At 53.9% G+C, this 14,504-nt stretch overlaps 7 protein-coding genes across 7 annotated transcripts; 2 read left to right on the top strand and 5 right to left on the bottom strand.

Moving 5' to 3' along the window:
• Positions 1–371: 371 nt before the first annotated feature.
• On the bottom strand, positions 372–1,181 carry J4E79_000495 (uncharacterized protein; the record flags this gene model as incomplete). Its single annotated transcript, XM_049349411.1, has 1 exon — positions 372–1,181. One exon carries the CDS (start codon positions 1,179–1,181, stop codon positions 372–374), a length of 810 nt encoding a protein of 269 aa, XP_049216198.1.
• A 789-nt stretch (positions 1,182–1,970) lies between these two features.
• Positions 1,971–2,799, bottom strand: J4E79_000494 (uncharacterized protein; the record flags this gene model as incomplete). The annotated part of the gene is made up of 2 exons (XM_049349410.1): positions 1,971–2,369; positions 2,422–2,799. 2 exons carry the CDS (start codon positions 2,797–2,799, stop codon positions 1,971–1,973), a joined length of 777 nt encoding a protein of 258 aa, XP_049216197.1.
• A 409-nt stretch (positions 2,800–3,208) lies between these two features.
• Positions 3,209–3,991, bottom strand: J4E79_000493 (uncharacterized protein; the record flags this gene model as incomplete). Its single annotated transcript, XM_049349409.1, has 1 exon — positions 3,209–3,991. One exon carries the CDS (start codon positions 3,989–3,991, stop codon positions 3,209–3,211), a length of 783 nt encoding a protein of 260 aa, XP_049216196.1.
• A 691-nt stretch (positions 3,992–4,682) lies between these two features.
• On the bottom strand, positions 4,683–6,635 carry J4E79_000492 (uncharacterized protein; the record flags this gene model as incomplete). The annotated part of the gene is made up of 3 exons (XM_049349408.1): positions 4,683–5,774; positions 5,824–6,258; positions 6,456–6,635. The coding sequence occupies 3 exons, from the start codon at positions 6,633–6,635 to the stop codon at positions 4,683–4,685; spliced, it is 1,707 nt and encodes a 568-aa protein (XP_049216195.1).
• A 1,374-nt stretch (positions 6,636–8,009) lies between these two features.
• Positions 8,010–9,842, top strand: J4E79_000491 (uncharacterized protein; the record flags this gene model as incomplete). The annotated part of the gene is made up of 1 exon (XM_049349407.1): positions 8,010–9,842. The coding sequence occupies one exon, from the start codon at positions 8,010–8,012 to the stop codon at positions 9,840–9,842; it is 1,833 nt and encodes a 610-aa protein (XP_049216194.1).
• Positions 9,843–11,484: 1,642 nt separating this feature from the next.
• Positions 11,485–12,986, top strand: J4E79_000490 (uncharacterized protein; the record flags this gene model as incomplete). The annotated part of the gene is made up of 4 exons (XM_049349406.1): positions 11,485–11,562; positions 11,612–12,433; positions 12,544–12,813; positions 12,960–12,986. 4 exons carry the CDS (start codon positions 11,485–11,487, stop codon positions 12,984–12,986), a joined length of 1,197 nt encoding a protein of 398 aa, XP_049216193.1.
• Positions 12,987–13,275: 289 nt separating this feature from the next.
• Positions 13,276–14,061, bottom strand: J4E79_000489 (uncharacterized protein; the record flags this gene model as incomplete). Its single annotated transcript, XM_049349405.1, has 1 exon — positions 13,276–14,061. One exon carries the CDS (start codon positions 14,059–14,061, stop codon positions 13,276–13,278), a length of 786 nt encoding a protein of 261 aa, XP_049216192.1.
• Positions 14,062–14,504: the final 443 nt, after the last annotated feature.

The raw sequence follows: 14,504 nt of genomic DNA, 5'->3' as shown, positions 1-14,504 counted from the left end.
AGAGACGGACGCGGACAAACATCGAACTTGAGAGCGCCACACTAGAACTTCACGCAAAGTTCAGACGACGACGACGACGGGTTTTAAGAATCATTAAGACAACACAGCCTGCATACAGCGGGCTTGCAACCCGGCCCCTGGCTTCTTCTACATCGCGCACGCACGATTGGTCTGGAAATAAGACTGGCGCAAGAGCGCTTCTTCCGACTGAGCTGCAGCATATCATTATACGTGTCTGTGCGGCGTCCAGTAACCAACGCCTCCTCCAAGCGGCTGCATTGCCGTCAGGTTTGCCAAATACCAAGTCTATGTACCCTGAAGACCATCGCGTCACATGTGCTCTATATCTCCTCCTCCGACATGGTCTCTCTCTATTCCAGGGACAGAGTGAAGGATGAGCCAGGAGGAATATCGGTTGAGCTCCAATCTGGGTGCTGGAGAAGGATGAAGAACGTTTGGATCGTTACCTCGCTCCATATTTCGGGGAGAAACCACGATGTCTCCTCATAACCTCCAGTGAACTGTATACCCCGAATGAGAAGGCCATTGGGTGTTTGGACAAACATCCTGTTGGGGTCCATCGCCAAGAGCTCAGCATCTTCATCGTTTATGGTCGGCATTTGCTTCTCCCTGCTGAGAGCCAAGTCTATACCCGTTGTCGTACACTCGATGCCAACCTCATGGTCCGTTGCTGGGAGTCCCAGATACGTGCGCCGCCACTCGTCGCGATATTCGACTTTGATTGATGCGCCGCGCTCGATGAGTTTGGGTTCGATCTGGCAGGGGAGAAACCACATAGGCTTTATGCCAAGGTCACTTGACTGGCCGTGCTGAAACACCATGGGGCTCTTGTAGAAGACTTCGAGCATGCAACGCGCAAAGAGCTTGTTGACACGGCGAATCCCCAAGACCTTGCGCACCACCTCCAGGCCAAGGGGCCGGACCACCGGCGGGGTGTAGCTCTGGCTTCCTTTGTCTTCAGTCCAGTGTACCTCGCAAGCTGTCAGGGAAATGAAGGCGGGATTTTCGGGAATGGGAAAGCCGTTGTAGTCCAAAACAAGCACACCTTGGATGTGGTTGGCGCGGTGGTGCTTGAGGATCTGCAAGAATATCTCCTCTGGCAGTCTCGAGGAGAAGAATTGGAACGCGGAAGCGACCTCTCCGTCGGTATCTGGCGTCATCGCGATCGATCTGGGAGCCTCGACGTGCTGATCGCGTTCAGAGTGCTGCCGGCGGCTCTGGTGCAGTCGTCGTGGACTGAGCGGGAGCTCGTAGGTTGTCGGCGGGCTCGACGTGGAGATGGCGATTAATCTGCAGGAGGGAGACTGCGTCGCAGATCTCTACTGGCCGTTGAAAAGGCGGTGGTGCAGTTTCTATGTACAGGAGTCGAGTGCGGGGTGTGCTGATCTGCCTGAGCGCCGACGGGTGCGGTACACAGCGCCGATGACGCCTTGCTTGCGAAAAGCTTAACGGCCGCTTTTATGATCTGAGAAAGAGAGCGGGGGATACCAGTGATCGTTTCGTGTGTTGTGGGCGGCGCGCAGATTGTGGTGCGGTTGTCGAGAAAAGTGCGACACAGACGCACTGGACGAACAACACTGCTACGCTAGAACTTAAGGCCCAAGCGTTATCTCCTGACGATGCCGTCGGCACAGACGACTTCAGCGTTCTTAGGGATTCGTATGAGACATGATGCGGGCATTTAGACGCACGTCGGGCAGGTGTCATGATACATCACGTCGATACCTGGAGGGTCGAGAAAGACATCTACAGCAGAAGTGGCTCATATCACACAAGGTTCATGGCATAGTTTCAAAGAAGGATAATAGGGGGATATGTCTTCATATTGCTTGGTTTGTCTGATTCCAAGCGGCCAGCTCCTCTATCGACAAGATGTCTTCTGTCGAGGGCCAGCAACCACAAACGCCGACGCTAAATGCTCATCAACCCGGAGACCACACAAAGCTCCTTCATTTACCCGGGTACTTCTCCATCGCACCCTGGGTCGTCGCCGCCATGGTCAGCGTGCCGTTGCCCAACTGTCCCTCACCCCAGAACTTCTGGGACGCTGGCTGGCCCAAGTGGACCGGGAAGGTACCCGAGAAGATCTCGCCCTCGTCCTCCTCCTGGACGACACTGAGAGGTGCCTCCTGAGCGATGAGGTACTCGGCCATCTCAATCCTGGAACCGAAGTTCGCAGGATTGCCGCCGACAGCTCGCACCATCTGATGTAGTCCTTTGAAGCCCGCAACTGTGCTCGGGCTACACTGCTGGAAAGCCGCCCAGCGGAACTGACCGTCCGGCTGCTTCGTGTAGACGCGCTTGCCGTCTTCCTTGGCATCCTTGAGGGCGTCGCTGTTCTTGACGCACTGTGACATGTTAGTCAGTCACTAAGTGATATGGAGAGGGGTTGGTACTTACACCAGTCTTGGCACCGTACGACCAGTATGTTTTGGTCGCGTTGACCACGCAAGCCTGATAGTACTCCCACTCACCCGACGTAGGCGCCGGGGGAGCAGGCTGTTGACCAGTGGGCGGCGGCACGCGAGGGCGCAGAGATCCGGTGGTCTCGAAGAAGGAGGATGGGGGGAACGCGGCAGGACCGAATTCGGCCAGGTCTCGATCCCTCATCTCGTTGCGCGCGGCGAGACCAAGAGCGTTGATACGGGGGGCGGTTCTCGCTTTCTCACGGGCGTCGGCGAGGAAGCGTTCCTCGTTCTCGGCGAGGCTCTCGAGCATGGCGCGGTCGAGATCGTGGCGGGCGAGGAACTCGTCTGACTGGGAGAGAGCAAAACGCATTGTGATGATGATGTGAGAGTGTTGTTGCTAAGGAGGGGAAGAGGAACAGCGTTGTTGTGCCTTTTGACCTTGCGCCAAGACTTTGAGCGTGCTAGCGTGGTCAGCCAACGGTCACCCAGGCAATGCTCGATGAGGAATGAGGAAGTGACGGTGAGAGGGGCGGCTTCCGAGCCTCTACCGTTTGGCAGAAGCTTCCAGACACAAGCAGGGTCGTTCTCAGACTTTTCCGAGTAACAATTCGGGGAAAGGAGATCACTTGCGGAATCCTGGATCACGGGGCGATGCGATGAACGTCTCTGGTTATCCAGAGGCGTCATTTTGCAGCCGTACGGCTATCATGGAGGAAAAGGACATACTGCCTGACTGCAGCTCATGCATTGTTCTAATCTACACCGGCGTATTCACACCCCTAATCCTGCTCCATGGTGTTCTTGAGCCAGGTGGCCTGCGCCAACAACCAATCTGGACCTGGCGGAGTGAACAGCAACCTAGAAGGATATTTGAAGTCGACCGTGACTTCCCCAACGCCACGCAATTTGCTGAGAGCACGAACTTCAGGGGCAGTGCGAAAAACACGTTCCCAAGGTGTCTGTCCTCCTTGTTGTCTGGGGTGGTAGACGTAGACGTGCCGCTCGAACGCGCGGGCAGAGATTAGTACGCGTAGTCTCCTAATCTTCAATTGATGTTGGGAGAAGTCAACGCTTGACCGCGGGAACTGGCTCGTGCCGAAGGTCGAGACGCAGATCTCAACGTCGTGGATGAGGGTCTGGAGATCTGGATGGACGCCGCTTAGCCACTTCTGGCCGAAGGACAAGTCGAAGCGGTTCTTTCCAAAGAAGGCCTCTCGCACGACTGGAAGCAGCCGCTTTGCGACCAAGCCTATACTCAAGATCTCGAGCATTGGCTTGAGGACTCTCGCCTTGGAAGGCGCAGTCTGTGTTGAGAGGATGCGGGGGTGTGCCCGCAATACAGGCTCCTCCCTCCGAGACCTTGTCAAGCTTGGCGATAGCCTGTCCTCCTCCACCAGTACGTATTCGAATATTGTGAGGAGAATTTCGGTGGGTAAAGCCAGAAGCCCGCGAGGAGGTTGGTTTGGGCCTGCGGCCGTCGGCGGGGAGGTACTCGCGGCGACGACGTTGGTACTGCTGAGCTGCTTCGCAGCGGCAGGAGGGAGCGAGGAGGAGGATGGCATCTTCTGTGATGCAAATGAGGGCGGGGAAGTCGAGGTGCGTCAAAGACGTACTGCGATCGGGAGAGGAGGTGCGGAGAGATTGCTTTCCGTCCAGGTACTCGATCAGGCGCCGCAGCTGGACTCGAGGATGGTGTCGAATGTGTGGTAGGAGAGCTGAAGCCAGAAGAAGAGAGATTGTGGGTGATATTGAAGGGATTGGAGAAGTTGGCGGAGAAGCTGCGACTGAAGTTTTCGCGGGCAGCTTTCACGGCAACGAACGACCGCTCCAATTTAAGGGTCACTTTTAGCGCCCGGATCGAGCCCGGCTTCAAACGCCTGCAAAGCCACGCAATCACTTGAAGACGTAAGAGAAGAATCCCGGGCTCAAGGCAAATTAAAGTGCCCAGCACTTTACTTCATTCACCAAGAAGCTCAATTCATTCACCTTAAGAGAATACACAATCTACAACAAGACAGCAACTGTCTCCGTAGCTCTGGAATGTCTGCTAGTCAGCATTTAGCAACAGTCACTGTCACATCACAATTGGATTGCATAGACGTCGCCATCTACGCTCAGTCAAAGACAAGACGTTAAGGCAGATCACAAGGCCAAGAGGTCATACATATGGTTCTATTACAAGATACCGTCTATCTGCATCAGAACGTCAAGAGAGCGCGACACGATCAGTTGCTCTCGATACCAAGCAGATACTCAAGGCTCGTCCGGTTCATCTGGGTTCTTCCAGTCGAGCCGCCTCAAACGTTCCAGTTTCTTTGCCTTGGAGATCTTGGTCGAAGAATCTGCAGGATCCAGACCGTAGGACTCGAGTTCGGAGTCTAGTTCTGACCAAGGCCTCCTCACCAGGGTGTCGCTGCTCAATGGGCGTAGAGCTAGAGCTGGGTAGAGATGTGGCTGATCTTGCCTGCCGCGCCTCCCTTTGGGCTTTGCCAGACACTGCTGCAGCCGTGCAGTCTCGGGCGATCCAAGTGCGAAAGGGGCCTGTACTACCAAGTGGTCTACTCCGCGAAGACGACTGAGAAGGTCGAGTTCAGGCATTTGGAGAAACCTCTGTCGCCCTTCGGCAGGCGTAAAAGATTGTATGCCATAAGGGACTCGCACTTTGATTGTTACTGACCGCAGTGTGTGGCTCTTTCCAATTTCCCTAATCATGTTCTCGGTATTTATCCTCCTCATCTTCCGGTAGGTTACCGGGCCCAAGCCCAAGTAGAGGGATATTTCGACATGCGTTAGCGACTCTTGGTATAGTATAGGTACACCCCTGATCCATCGAAGAGGATTCCGTTGAAGAGCCCTTCGGTAAAGGACGTTGCTGCAGGTCAGGTCAAAGGTGTTATGTCCAAAGAATACGTCGAAAGCGAAGCGGCGGAGTCGTAGATTCGTCGCAGCTACGGCCAAAAGGTCTCGTAGGGGTGGCAGGCGGAGGTCATTGTGTATGGGTTGTCCTGAAGTCGCGACTTGAAGTACGGGTTCTCCAGTCGGGTGGTTTGACTCGCTCATGCGGACCGCTTGGCCTGGGAATACCAAAATATACCTCAAGATCTCTAGCATTATCTCATTGGGTATCCTATCGATGCTGGAGCCAGGTCCGGCATGTGCGTTGTTTGGGGTCGGAATCGCGTTGCTGGTCGTCGACAAAATTTGGGAAGAGGTAGTGTGAGAAGTAGTAAGAGGTCGAGGTGCGGGGCATACGTCCGACAGAAAGTGCATGTCCGCCGCTGGCACAGACATGCCGACCCGTGGATCGATCACCGTTGGATTGATGGTGAACCTTGGCTGCTCGTGCTAGTTGCTGTCAGTAAGACGTAGGAGGCCGACCATGCTGTTGACTTACAATCTGAGTATCTTCAAGGAGATCTGAGGCAGACGCATCCGAGAACTGGACCCAAGGCATACCTTCTGCATATCCTTGCTGCTGAGGCTCATCCAAGTCGCAAACGTCGTCATCCTCTGGATCCGACAGGTCGTCGCCTCGGTAGCCCGCGAGTAGCCCTCCGTATCGTTCCTGGAACTCGTCGGGAAAGGAGTACGGCGTGACCGGTGATAGCCAGGTAAACTCGGGGTCGTCCGTGGTTAAGCCCAACTCAGGGAAGGGGAAGGCGGGGAGGTCTGGTGGCGCATCGGGGAGATATTCGAGAGTAGGCGTTGAGACCGGGGTTGCAGCAGTTGATGTCCAGCTAGGCAACATGGTCGTCGGGCTACCACCGCGTGGAGTCAGGAGGTCGGCGACCGCCTCATGCTCACACGAGGGGTTGACTGTTGTCAGGATCTGCGCTTTTTGTAAGCTGGCGGACTTCCGATTCTACAAGGCTTGACCGACCTGGACCGACTCAGTGAGAGACGTGGAAGCTGTGGCAGCGATCCCAGCAGTACCTACTGGACGGGATCCTGAAGGCACTAACACCATCGCGGTAATCTACGACTTGTGAGTTGCGACGTTCACGTCCGTCGCGGAGGATTGCATACCGTGGCTGTAGAGTTGAAGATCGCGGCTTCGTCCGTAAACGACGCCGGGCCTCGCTGCAAAACCGGGTAGAGGTCGTGGCCAGTAGGGGAAAGACATGTTGCAGCGAAGAGCAGCAGCAGTAGCGGCAAGTACCTGCCGACCGCCGCCTTGCCCAAGTGCAGGCGTCCTGGGCCGTACATGGTTGAATGGAAAGTGACTAGAAGATGTCGATAAGTCAAGAGTCGCACGAGAAGCGCTGGCTGATGTCGACCTACCCGAGTCGGAGCCTGTTCAATATACAAATCTCCAGATATAGGTGTCTCGAAGAGGTGGTAGTGGAGTGGGGTCGCAAGCCGAAAACACGTTCAGTGCATGAGCGTATCAGACACGTGCGTTTTCACTTTTCGGTGACGCGTTACATGAAGGCCAAAAAGTCGCCTCCATAAAGAAGACCCTGAGATGCGACTGGTGAGTCACGGCTCACCGAGATCGGGTTCAGCGATCACGGAATGATGGAATGTTTGTCTATGTGTAGATGATCTTTCATCTGCTTCCCAGAACCGATATCAGAGGAGACTGACGCCCGAGCTGACCGTCGATAGGCCCATGTCAAAGTACAGATGTACCGTGACCTGCTGCACTCATCATTCTACGTATACGGGTATTCTGGTCTGGGAACTTTTGTACGTCGAACTGCGCATCTCACGTCGTCCTTTACATGTCACATACACCGCACACAGATGATAAAGACATAATAGAAACGATTGGCACACGAAAGGAAAATGTGCCATCATTATCGATGGTTGCTACAGAGTCTAGAAGGGGACCTCGGGAGTTGCTCTTACCGAAAGAGTGAAATCAAAGCCCACTATGAGATGGGGATGCAGTTTGCGAAACTGTCTCATGAGTGGTCCGACATCTTCGATTAATACCGGGCAGCTCATGGAGATGCCTAACCGCGTTAGGTTCGTACAAGTCCTTGCGATCATCCCGGGACGGCACGTCGAGGGAAGTTGCTAAGGCCACCAGGACCTTGAACGCCTCTGTACTCCCAAACGGGAAATTATATGCCCAGTAGACGTCGTTCTTCACTGTCGTTGCAGGGAGAAGCAAGCCGATCTTCGGAACAGGGGTACGCCGCGTGCCTCGACGAGTGAGGGCTTACTTTAGTGGCTAGGTAGAGGACGTGCGTAGACTTTGCCTGGCCACGCGACATCGACTTTTCAGACTCATATTCTGGGCAGGTCACCGCAAGATTGGACTCGCTTCTCAAACAGACGACGGCGATTACCTTCACGCCTTTGAACGTACGCAGGATAGCCCATTTGGTAACCACGCCTGTCTGCGAGCACTTCGTGCATTTACCGCGTAGCTCTGCGATTAGCGGGGTATACGATCAGTATCGCACGAACAGCTGCGTTGGAGATACTCTGGTATCTAGCGGCTAGCCCTGAGATCAACAAGAAGACACCGTACGGCAGACATTCGCTCATTTGAGATGCGACACTAATACCCAGCCAGTTGCAACACGTACGCCCGCAGCAGCCACCATCACACACCTCCTCCGCAACACCATGGCCGAGGAACCTTCCAGATTGGCGTCGCGTCAAGACCTGTTGGTCCAACAGCACTTTAACGCCGAGAAGTTCGACCATTTCCTCCCGGGTGCGCCACACGAGGGTGACTTCCGTGCAGAAGCGCTGAAGCCGGAGTCACGACTGGGTGCCTTTCTTCACGACATGTATTCTCACAGGGGCAAGGGAATGAAGATCACGGCCACTGAAATGATCACTCTTACACTCTTGCTGCTTAAGTCTCGGAAGGCGACCAAAGCGGAGATGTTCCAACGTGCTACCGAGCTGCTCCACTTTCAGCGAGGTTATTTCCGAACTCAAGAAGCAATGGAGGCTTACTCCAAACAGCTGATCGCTGCAATGGAAGCTTACATGCTTGAAGAGAATTCCCGATACGAAGTCAAGTTCCCGCCCGAGAGCCATAATCAGCTCCGAACAGAGCCAAGCATTTCAGCCAATATAGAGGACGACACACTCTGGTCAGCCTGGGCAAGTGGAGTTGGCGCTGAGATGACCGAGGAGGAGAAAGATCCGGAGGGCGAGGTGCGCTACGACTACGATTACGGCAAACCCTGGGATGATTGGGCTGAACAAGCCAGCAATGAAATGAACAAACACCAATGTGCAGGAACTGGACCGGAGCAGATCGTCTACACACTACCCCCGGGCATGGAGAACGACGTCTTCGCCGAATTCTACGACACACAGATCATGCACCCCAACGCGAACTTGAACACAGGACCTTATCAACATGCCGCACCCGACTTCTTCAGCACGCTCCCGGCAGAGATCAAGAAAAAGATCGTCCGACTGGTGCTATTGTTTTCCACCAAGATCAGGATTCAAGCCACTATCGTCCCTCATGAAGACTGGCGCCCTGACCATTGGCTTCGGGAATTGAGCCACTCCGAAGCCATGGACCTGACTGTATACAAATTCTCATCACTTTTGAAGATGCCGAAGCTCATGCTTCCTTCCAACGCCAAAAACGCTCAGCCTCATTACTACTGGACAATGGAACCTCCTGTGACCATGCTAGCGCTGCTAGCAGTCGACAAAGTCATGCACGAAATTGCGAAGCCCATTTTCTACAGCGAAAACTACTTCGAGATCAAGGACAACGATTCCTACCCAGAGACCGCTATAGAGGGACATCTCATAGGTGGCGAACAGCTTGCGCATCGGTTCCTGGAGCTCATGAGCCGTTCAGAAGCATGCGATGGTACCCCTCGATACGGCCCTTGTCCTCTGAATCTTATGCGCAAGGTCAACGTTGACATGGAGATTTATTATCCAGAAACCGACGCACGCGGTGGACAGAAGCCATGGCACTTCCAGCGCATAATCAACACTCTGATTGCGATGCCCTCTCTCCAGAAACTCGTCATCAACGTCGACATGGTGTACATAAACGCTCTTAGGGAGTATATGCAGGTCGATGAGTCTGTCAATCTGTTCATACAACCAGAGGTGTGGCCAGGATGGCGCAAGCTACCTTGGGCGGCATCCGCAATTCCTGCTGAGAACGGAGAAGATGGGAAGTCAGCGGCCGGACTCAAGGTCTTCATCCCCGAAAACCGCAAGGTGCAGAAGTGGCTTCAAAACCTCATCAACATGCCCGATGAGGCGCCAGCGAAGATTGTTCACATCGTATCCGAGGATTGGTCTACCGAGGAGTGTCCTTCAGTGCTGATTACTCAGAGCTTGCAGAAAGCTGAACAGCGCTGGAGGAAGGCCTGTAAGGACGAAAAGGTCATGGAGGAAGAAGACAAGAGTACTGAGCATGGAACCGACGGTACTGAAGAAGCTGAGGCTGTGATCAGCGTGGAATAGTGAGTGCAGGGGCGAGTACGAGCAACGAAGTTAGGATTGGTGAAGAACTCTAGCGGCAAATCTGTAGATAGCGGCAAAGAGATGTACAACTACTGGAGCTGGTTGTTGAGTACATCGATCGGAGAATGTAGGTCAGCAACGGTCTCGTAGTCAGCGGTATTAGCTGTTATTGGACCCTGTAATTCAATCTCACCCTCGCCGTGCAGCCTCGCAGTGCTTGTATGTCGCCGCGCCATGGTCTTACCTTTCCAAGGTTGCCCGGGCCGCCTGAATTGCGCAACAGGCGCGCGTCGCCACTGCCATCTTCTTCGCAATGTACCGCCACTCTTGTGTGTTTCGCTGACGAGGCGTTCGCGGTCGATGTTGCTGGAGGTCCCCACGCCCGGGACCGCGGTTGCACAAGGAGCCGGTGTTCTGCTGGTGGGGCCGTGCGTCTCTGGACATTCGGACATTTCGAAACACCGTAAGCCATCGTTCAGATGCCGCGTGCACACTATCAGCCGGACAACGTGTTCGCTTCGTACAGAGCTTTCTGCGCCGCGATATCCGAAACTTGCTTGTTCTTTGGCGGACGAGAGGTGAGACTGAGACATTGCCTGAATCATCCGGGTACCTACCTAGGTAAGGTAGTGCCCACATAATACACCTGCATGCCGTCTGACGACCGTGAAGTCGATGTTTCAAGGCCACACATGAAAGAGGCAGTGACAACCTTGCGAAGATCATCGACCTAGACAAAGAAATGTGCGCCAAGGTTGCAAGATTGCTACTCGGCCATACGTTGCGGAAAGTTGTCCAAAATCCAGAAAGGCCTCATTGTTGTACCAAGATGATGATAGTGCGCGGAAAGCTGCGTCGGCCTTGGTGAATGAGACAACTGCGGACGGCTCTCCTGTTTCGTGCCATTTTTTCGCGACCTACAATCTATCGCTCGTGAAAATCTGCCCCAACACTATGATAAGCCAGCGATGCGCTGCGCTGGCATCTCATCTCGCCCTGGTGGGCCTCGGGGGTGTGGGTAGACAAAGTAGTAAGACCGGCACTAGTACAACGTACGACCCGGAAACCATGCTTCCGGTACAATTTCTCCAGAAACAATTAAGTCTACCCGGATATATAGTTGTTAGATATGTTTCTAACATAATAGGACAACGGTCGACATCAAAAACTGCACCCGACGCATCTTCAAACTCATGGCATATCTCATTACTGGGGTGGTGACAATAGCGTCGCTATTCATTGCTTCCCAGCTATGGTATCTCGCCAACAACTATCAAGCAGCGCGCGCGACTGGATTACCCATCATATTATGCCCTTATGACCCTGATAGCGTAAGTTACCGCTCCTCCTCTCGCAATATGTGGTTGAAGCAACCTGCACACCCTTGCCCGTCTCTTCAGACCTAGCTATTCGAAACTGATCATACTCTTAGGCGTTCTGGTCCATATTCTGTGTCCCTATGCGCCCCATTCTTCGCTCTATTCTTCCCAAATCTATCTTCGCTACCGTGGAACTTAGTATCTGGGGCTGGGAATTCCGGGAGAAAGCAGCGATCCACGAGAAGCTGGGACCCGTTTTTGTCGTTGTTACTACAGGACTCAACCGGCTTGTTTGTGCGGACCCGTCCATGGCCCATACCATCATGTCTAGAAGGAGAGACTTTGTTCATCCAGACATTACCACCGAGACCATGGGGTTTTTGGGTCCAAACATTGTAACTGTAAGTGGATTGCTTACGCTGTTTATCGTGACTAACGCATCGGTATAAGGCTAAAGATGAGTCCTGGTCCCGCCAGCGCCGTATTGTCGCCCCGGCTCTGAACGAACGCATTAGCCCAGAAGTGTGGAGAGTGAGCGTAGAACAAGCATCTTCCATGGCAGACCTCTTACCCTCAGTCTCCCCACCTGATGCTGCCAAAGGGCCCGCCCAGATAGTTCTTGGTCTTCGCACGATCGCGATGAACGTCCTCGGTCGTATTGCGTATGGGCATGACAAGCCATTCGCTTTATCCCAGCCGGCGACCAAACCATCCGCAGACATCTCATACGTTGATGCTATTTCTTTAGTCACCGACAAGCTCATCTACGCTGCATTTCTTCCTGCCAGCTTTCTGGGCTTGCCCTTCATGCCGCAGGTATCACAGCGATTAGGTACAGCACTGAAGCGATTGCCAGGGTTAACACAACACATGCTCAATCAGGAGCGCCAGAACAGTGTTTCTACATCGCCGCATGCTACGCAGACGACCGAGAGTCCAAATAACAGTCGAGGCACCATCATGGAAGAACTTGTCCGCCTCTCAGACCAGGAGAAGATACGGACAGACGCGTCAACGCCAGAGTCGGTGGACAAGGTTACCAAGAAGTTTCTCACCGAGGAAGAAATCGCAGGAAACCTCTTCATCTTCACCGCTGCTGGCTTTGACACAACCGCAAACACAATGTCCTACGCCGTCGCGCTGCTCGCAGTGTATCCGGAGTGGCAAGCCTGGATCCAGACCGAGATCGATACTGTGCTTGGAGAACCTGACATGTCGCCAATAGACTATGCAAGTGCATTCCCGAAACTTGTTCGCTGTTTAGCTGTTATGGTAAGCTCCCCAATATCGACATACTGCCATCCTTGAACGGCATCCTTCAAGGACGGCTAGCTCCCTAGCCTCTACTCCGTTAGCTCGGTGCTGACGCTTTCACAATATAGCTCGAGACCCTGCGCCTCTACCCGCCCGTAACTCTCCTCATGCGATCCATAACCACGAGTCAGAACCTTGCCTTCGCAGACACGTCATTCCAGATCGCGGCTCCATCCACCATCTATGTCAACACAGCGGCATTGCATACTTCACGCTCAACGTGGGGTTCTGATGCACTGTCCTTCAACCCCACTCGCTGGCTACAACCCGACACACTAGAGCCCGCGCTCATAACACCACCGCAAGGCACCTTTATGCCTTGGTCTGTTGGTCCGCGTGTATGCCCTGGGCAGAAGATGTCGCAGGTAGAATTTGTAGCGGTTATTGCGACGCTGTTTCGTAGATGTAGTGCGCTACCAGTTGTCCGTGAGGGGGAAAGTACAGAATTGGCGAGACAGCGCTTGCTCCATTTGTTACAAGACAGTCAGCCGGTGTTGACGTTGCAGATTAATAAGCCCGAGGACGTTCATATACATTGGGCTAAGCGATGAGTAGCTTAGTGGTGGTACGTCGAGAAGAAGATGAGATGCGGCGTATGAGCGAGATGCAAGATATATTTGTGTACGTTGTAAATGGTATCGAAGTAGATTCCTCTTACCTACTTTCGTGACAGATTGTGTCAGAAGATGTGATGTTTGTGCTCATCAAGATCGCGCTCCTCGCACACCGTGCAATGCGTTCTGGGTATGACATCTATGTTAAAGGTCCCAAGCTAACAAAGCTTAAAGATACAGCCATTGTTACAGCTCTGTTGCTGACACGGGGTAGGGACCGACTTCCCCTTCAGCTAACCCCTTTGCCCATCTCATGAACAGAAACACGAACGCCGAGATCGTGTACGCCTGGGTCGCGATGAGGGTGGCTTTTCCTTTCTTAGTGCGAAGATTCGGTCGCGTCAACACACCGACCACATCGTCAACCAACGCAACATATGCCGTAAGACTGAGGGTACGATCGGCAAGAAGAACGACTTGTTGCAACATGGGTGTATCGAAGGACACGAAGAAGCGGACGAGCCAACTACCAAGTATCCACGTCAGAGCGATCAGGAATTCCGAACGCCTTTGTCTTGTACCCACAGGACGTTCCCCAATCAATTGGTCGGCGCCATAGCTGCAAAGTATGTCTACTAGGTATTGTATGACGTTTGGTGGTGTACCGAATAGCCGACCGTAGGTTGCGATAACGCCTGCGCGGTAGAGGTCGTTCTTGCGTGTGAATCGGATGGATTGCTTCGGAGTAGGTTCGGGTCGGTTCGACGGATAGAAGGAGGATGCTACGAGGTACGTCGGTATGGCGAAAGACACTACAAGTGGCAGACTGTTCCCGCCGGTCGTAAAGCCAGTGGCCTGAGCGATGCCTGGTGACAAGAAAACAGCGAAAGGGCTAGCGATCAAGGGGGCGTATAGGTGAGCATATCGGCGCCATGCGGCAATAGCATAGTCGGCTTCTCCAGTGTCTGGTGTGTGTTCTGCTGAAGTAGTTGGAGGCTGCTGTGGCAGTCCATCACTATCCTGGGTGTTCATGGCGAAAGGGATGGAACACGACGCGGTAAGCTTCGTGTGCTGGGCATCTCTTGGCTTGGGAAGCTTCATCGCGCACAGACACAACTTTGGAAGCTGCCCCTTTCGCTGCGCAGCCATCATCACCACCTTGCCACCCCAACGGAGCTCATATGCTGCACATGTGTCGAGGGGCATCTCGTCATCGATCATTACCTTAACGCGCCGCCTGCCGCAGGTCCAGTTGATGTTCTGCACGCACGCTCCACTATACAGGCCCGAATCTCGCAGTGGCACGCGCGTGGATGGCGTGCATATAGCCACTCTTCCCCAACGCTGTTACCAGCATCTACCTGAGCACACACCAGATGCTCATGCAAGTAACATCTGATGCGACGCGGTGCGACGCCGTCGTAGACCATCAAAGTGCCGGCAGGGTCTGAGATCGCCCACGAACCCGGGATGCT

Source organism: Alternaria viburni (genome assembly GCF_023758015.1).
Source record: "Alternaria viburni strain BMP 2772 chromosome Unknown scaffold_1, whole genome shotgun sequence".
NCBI classification, from domain to species: Eukaryota; Fungi; Ascomycota; class Dothideomycetes; order Pleosporales; family Pleosporaceae; genus Alternaria; species Alternaria viburni.
The sequence above is the reverse complement of the archived record's forward strand: the minus strand, read 5'-3'. Positions and strand labels throughout refer to the sequence as shown.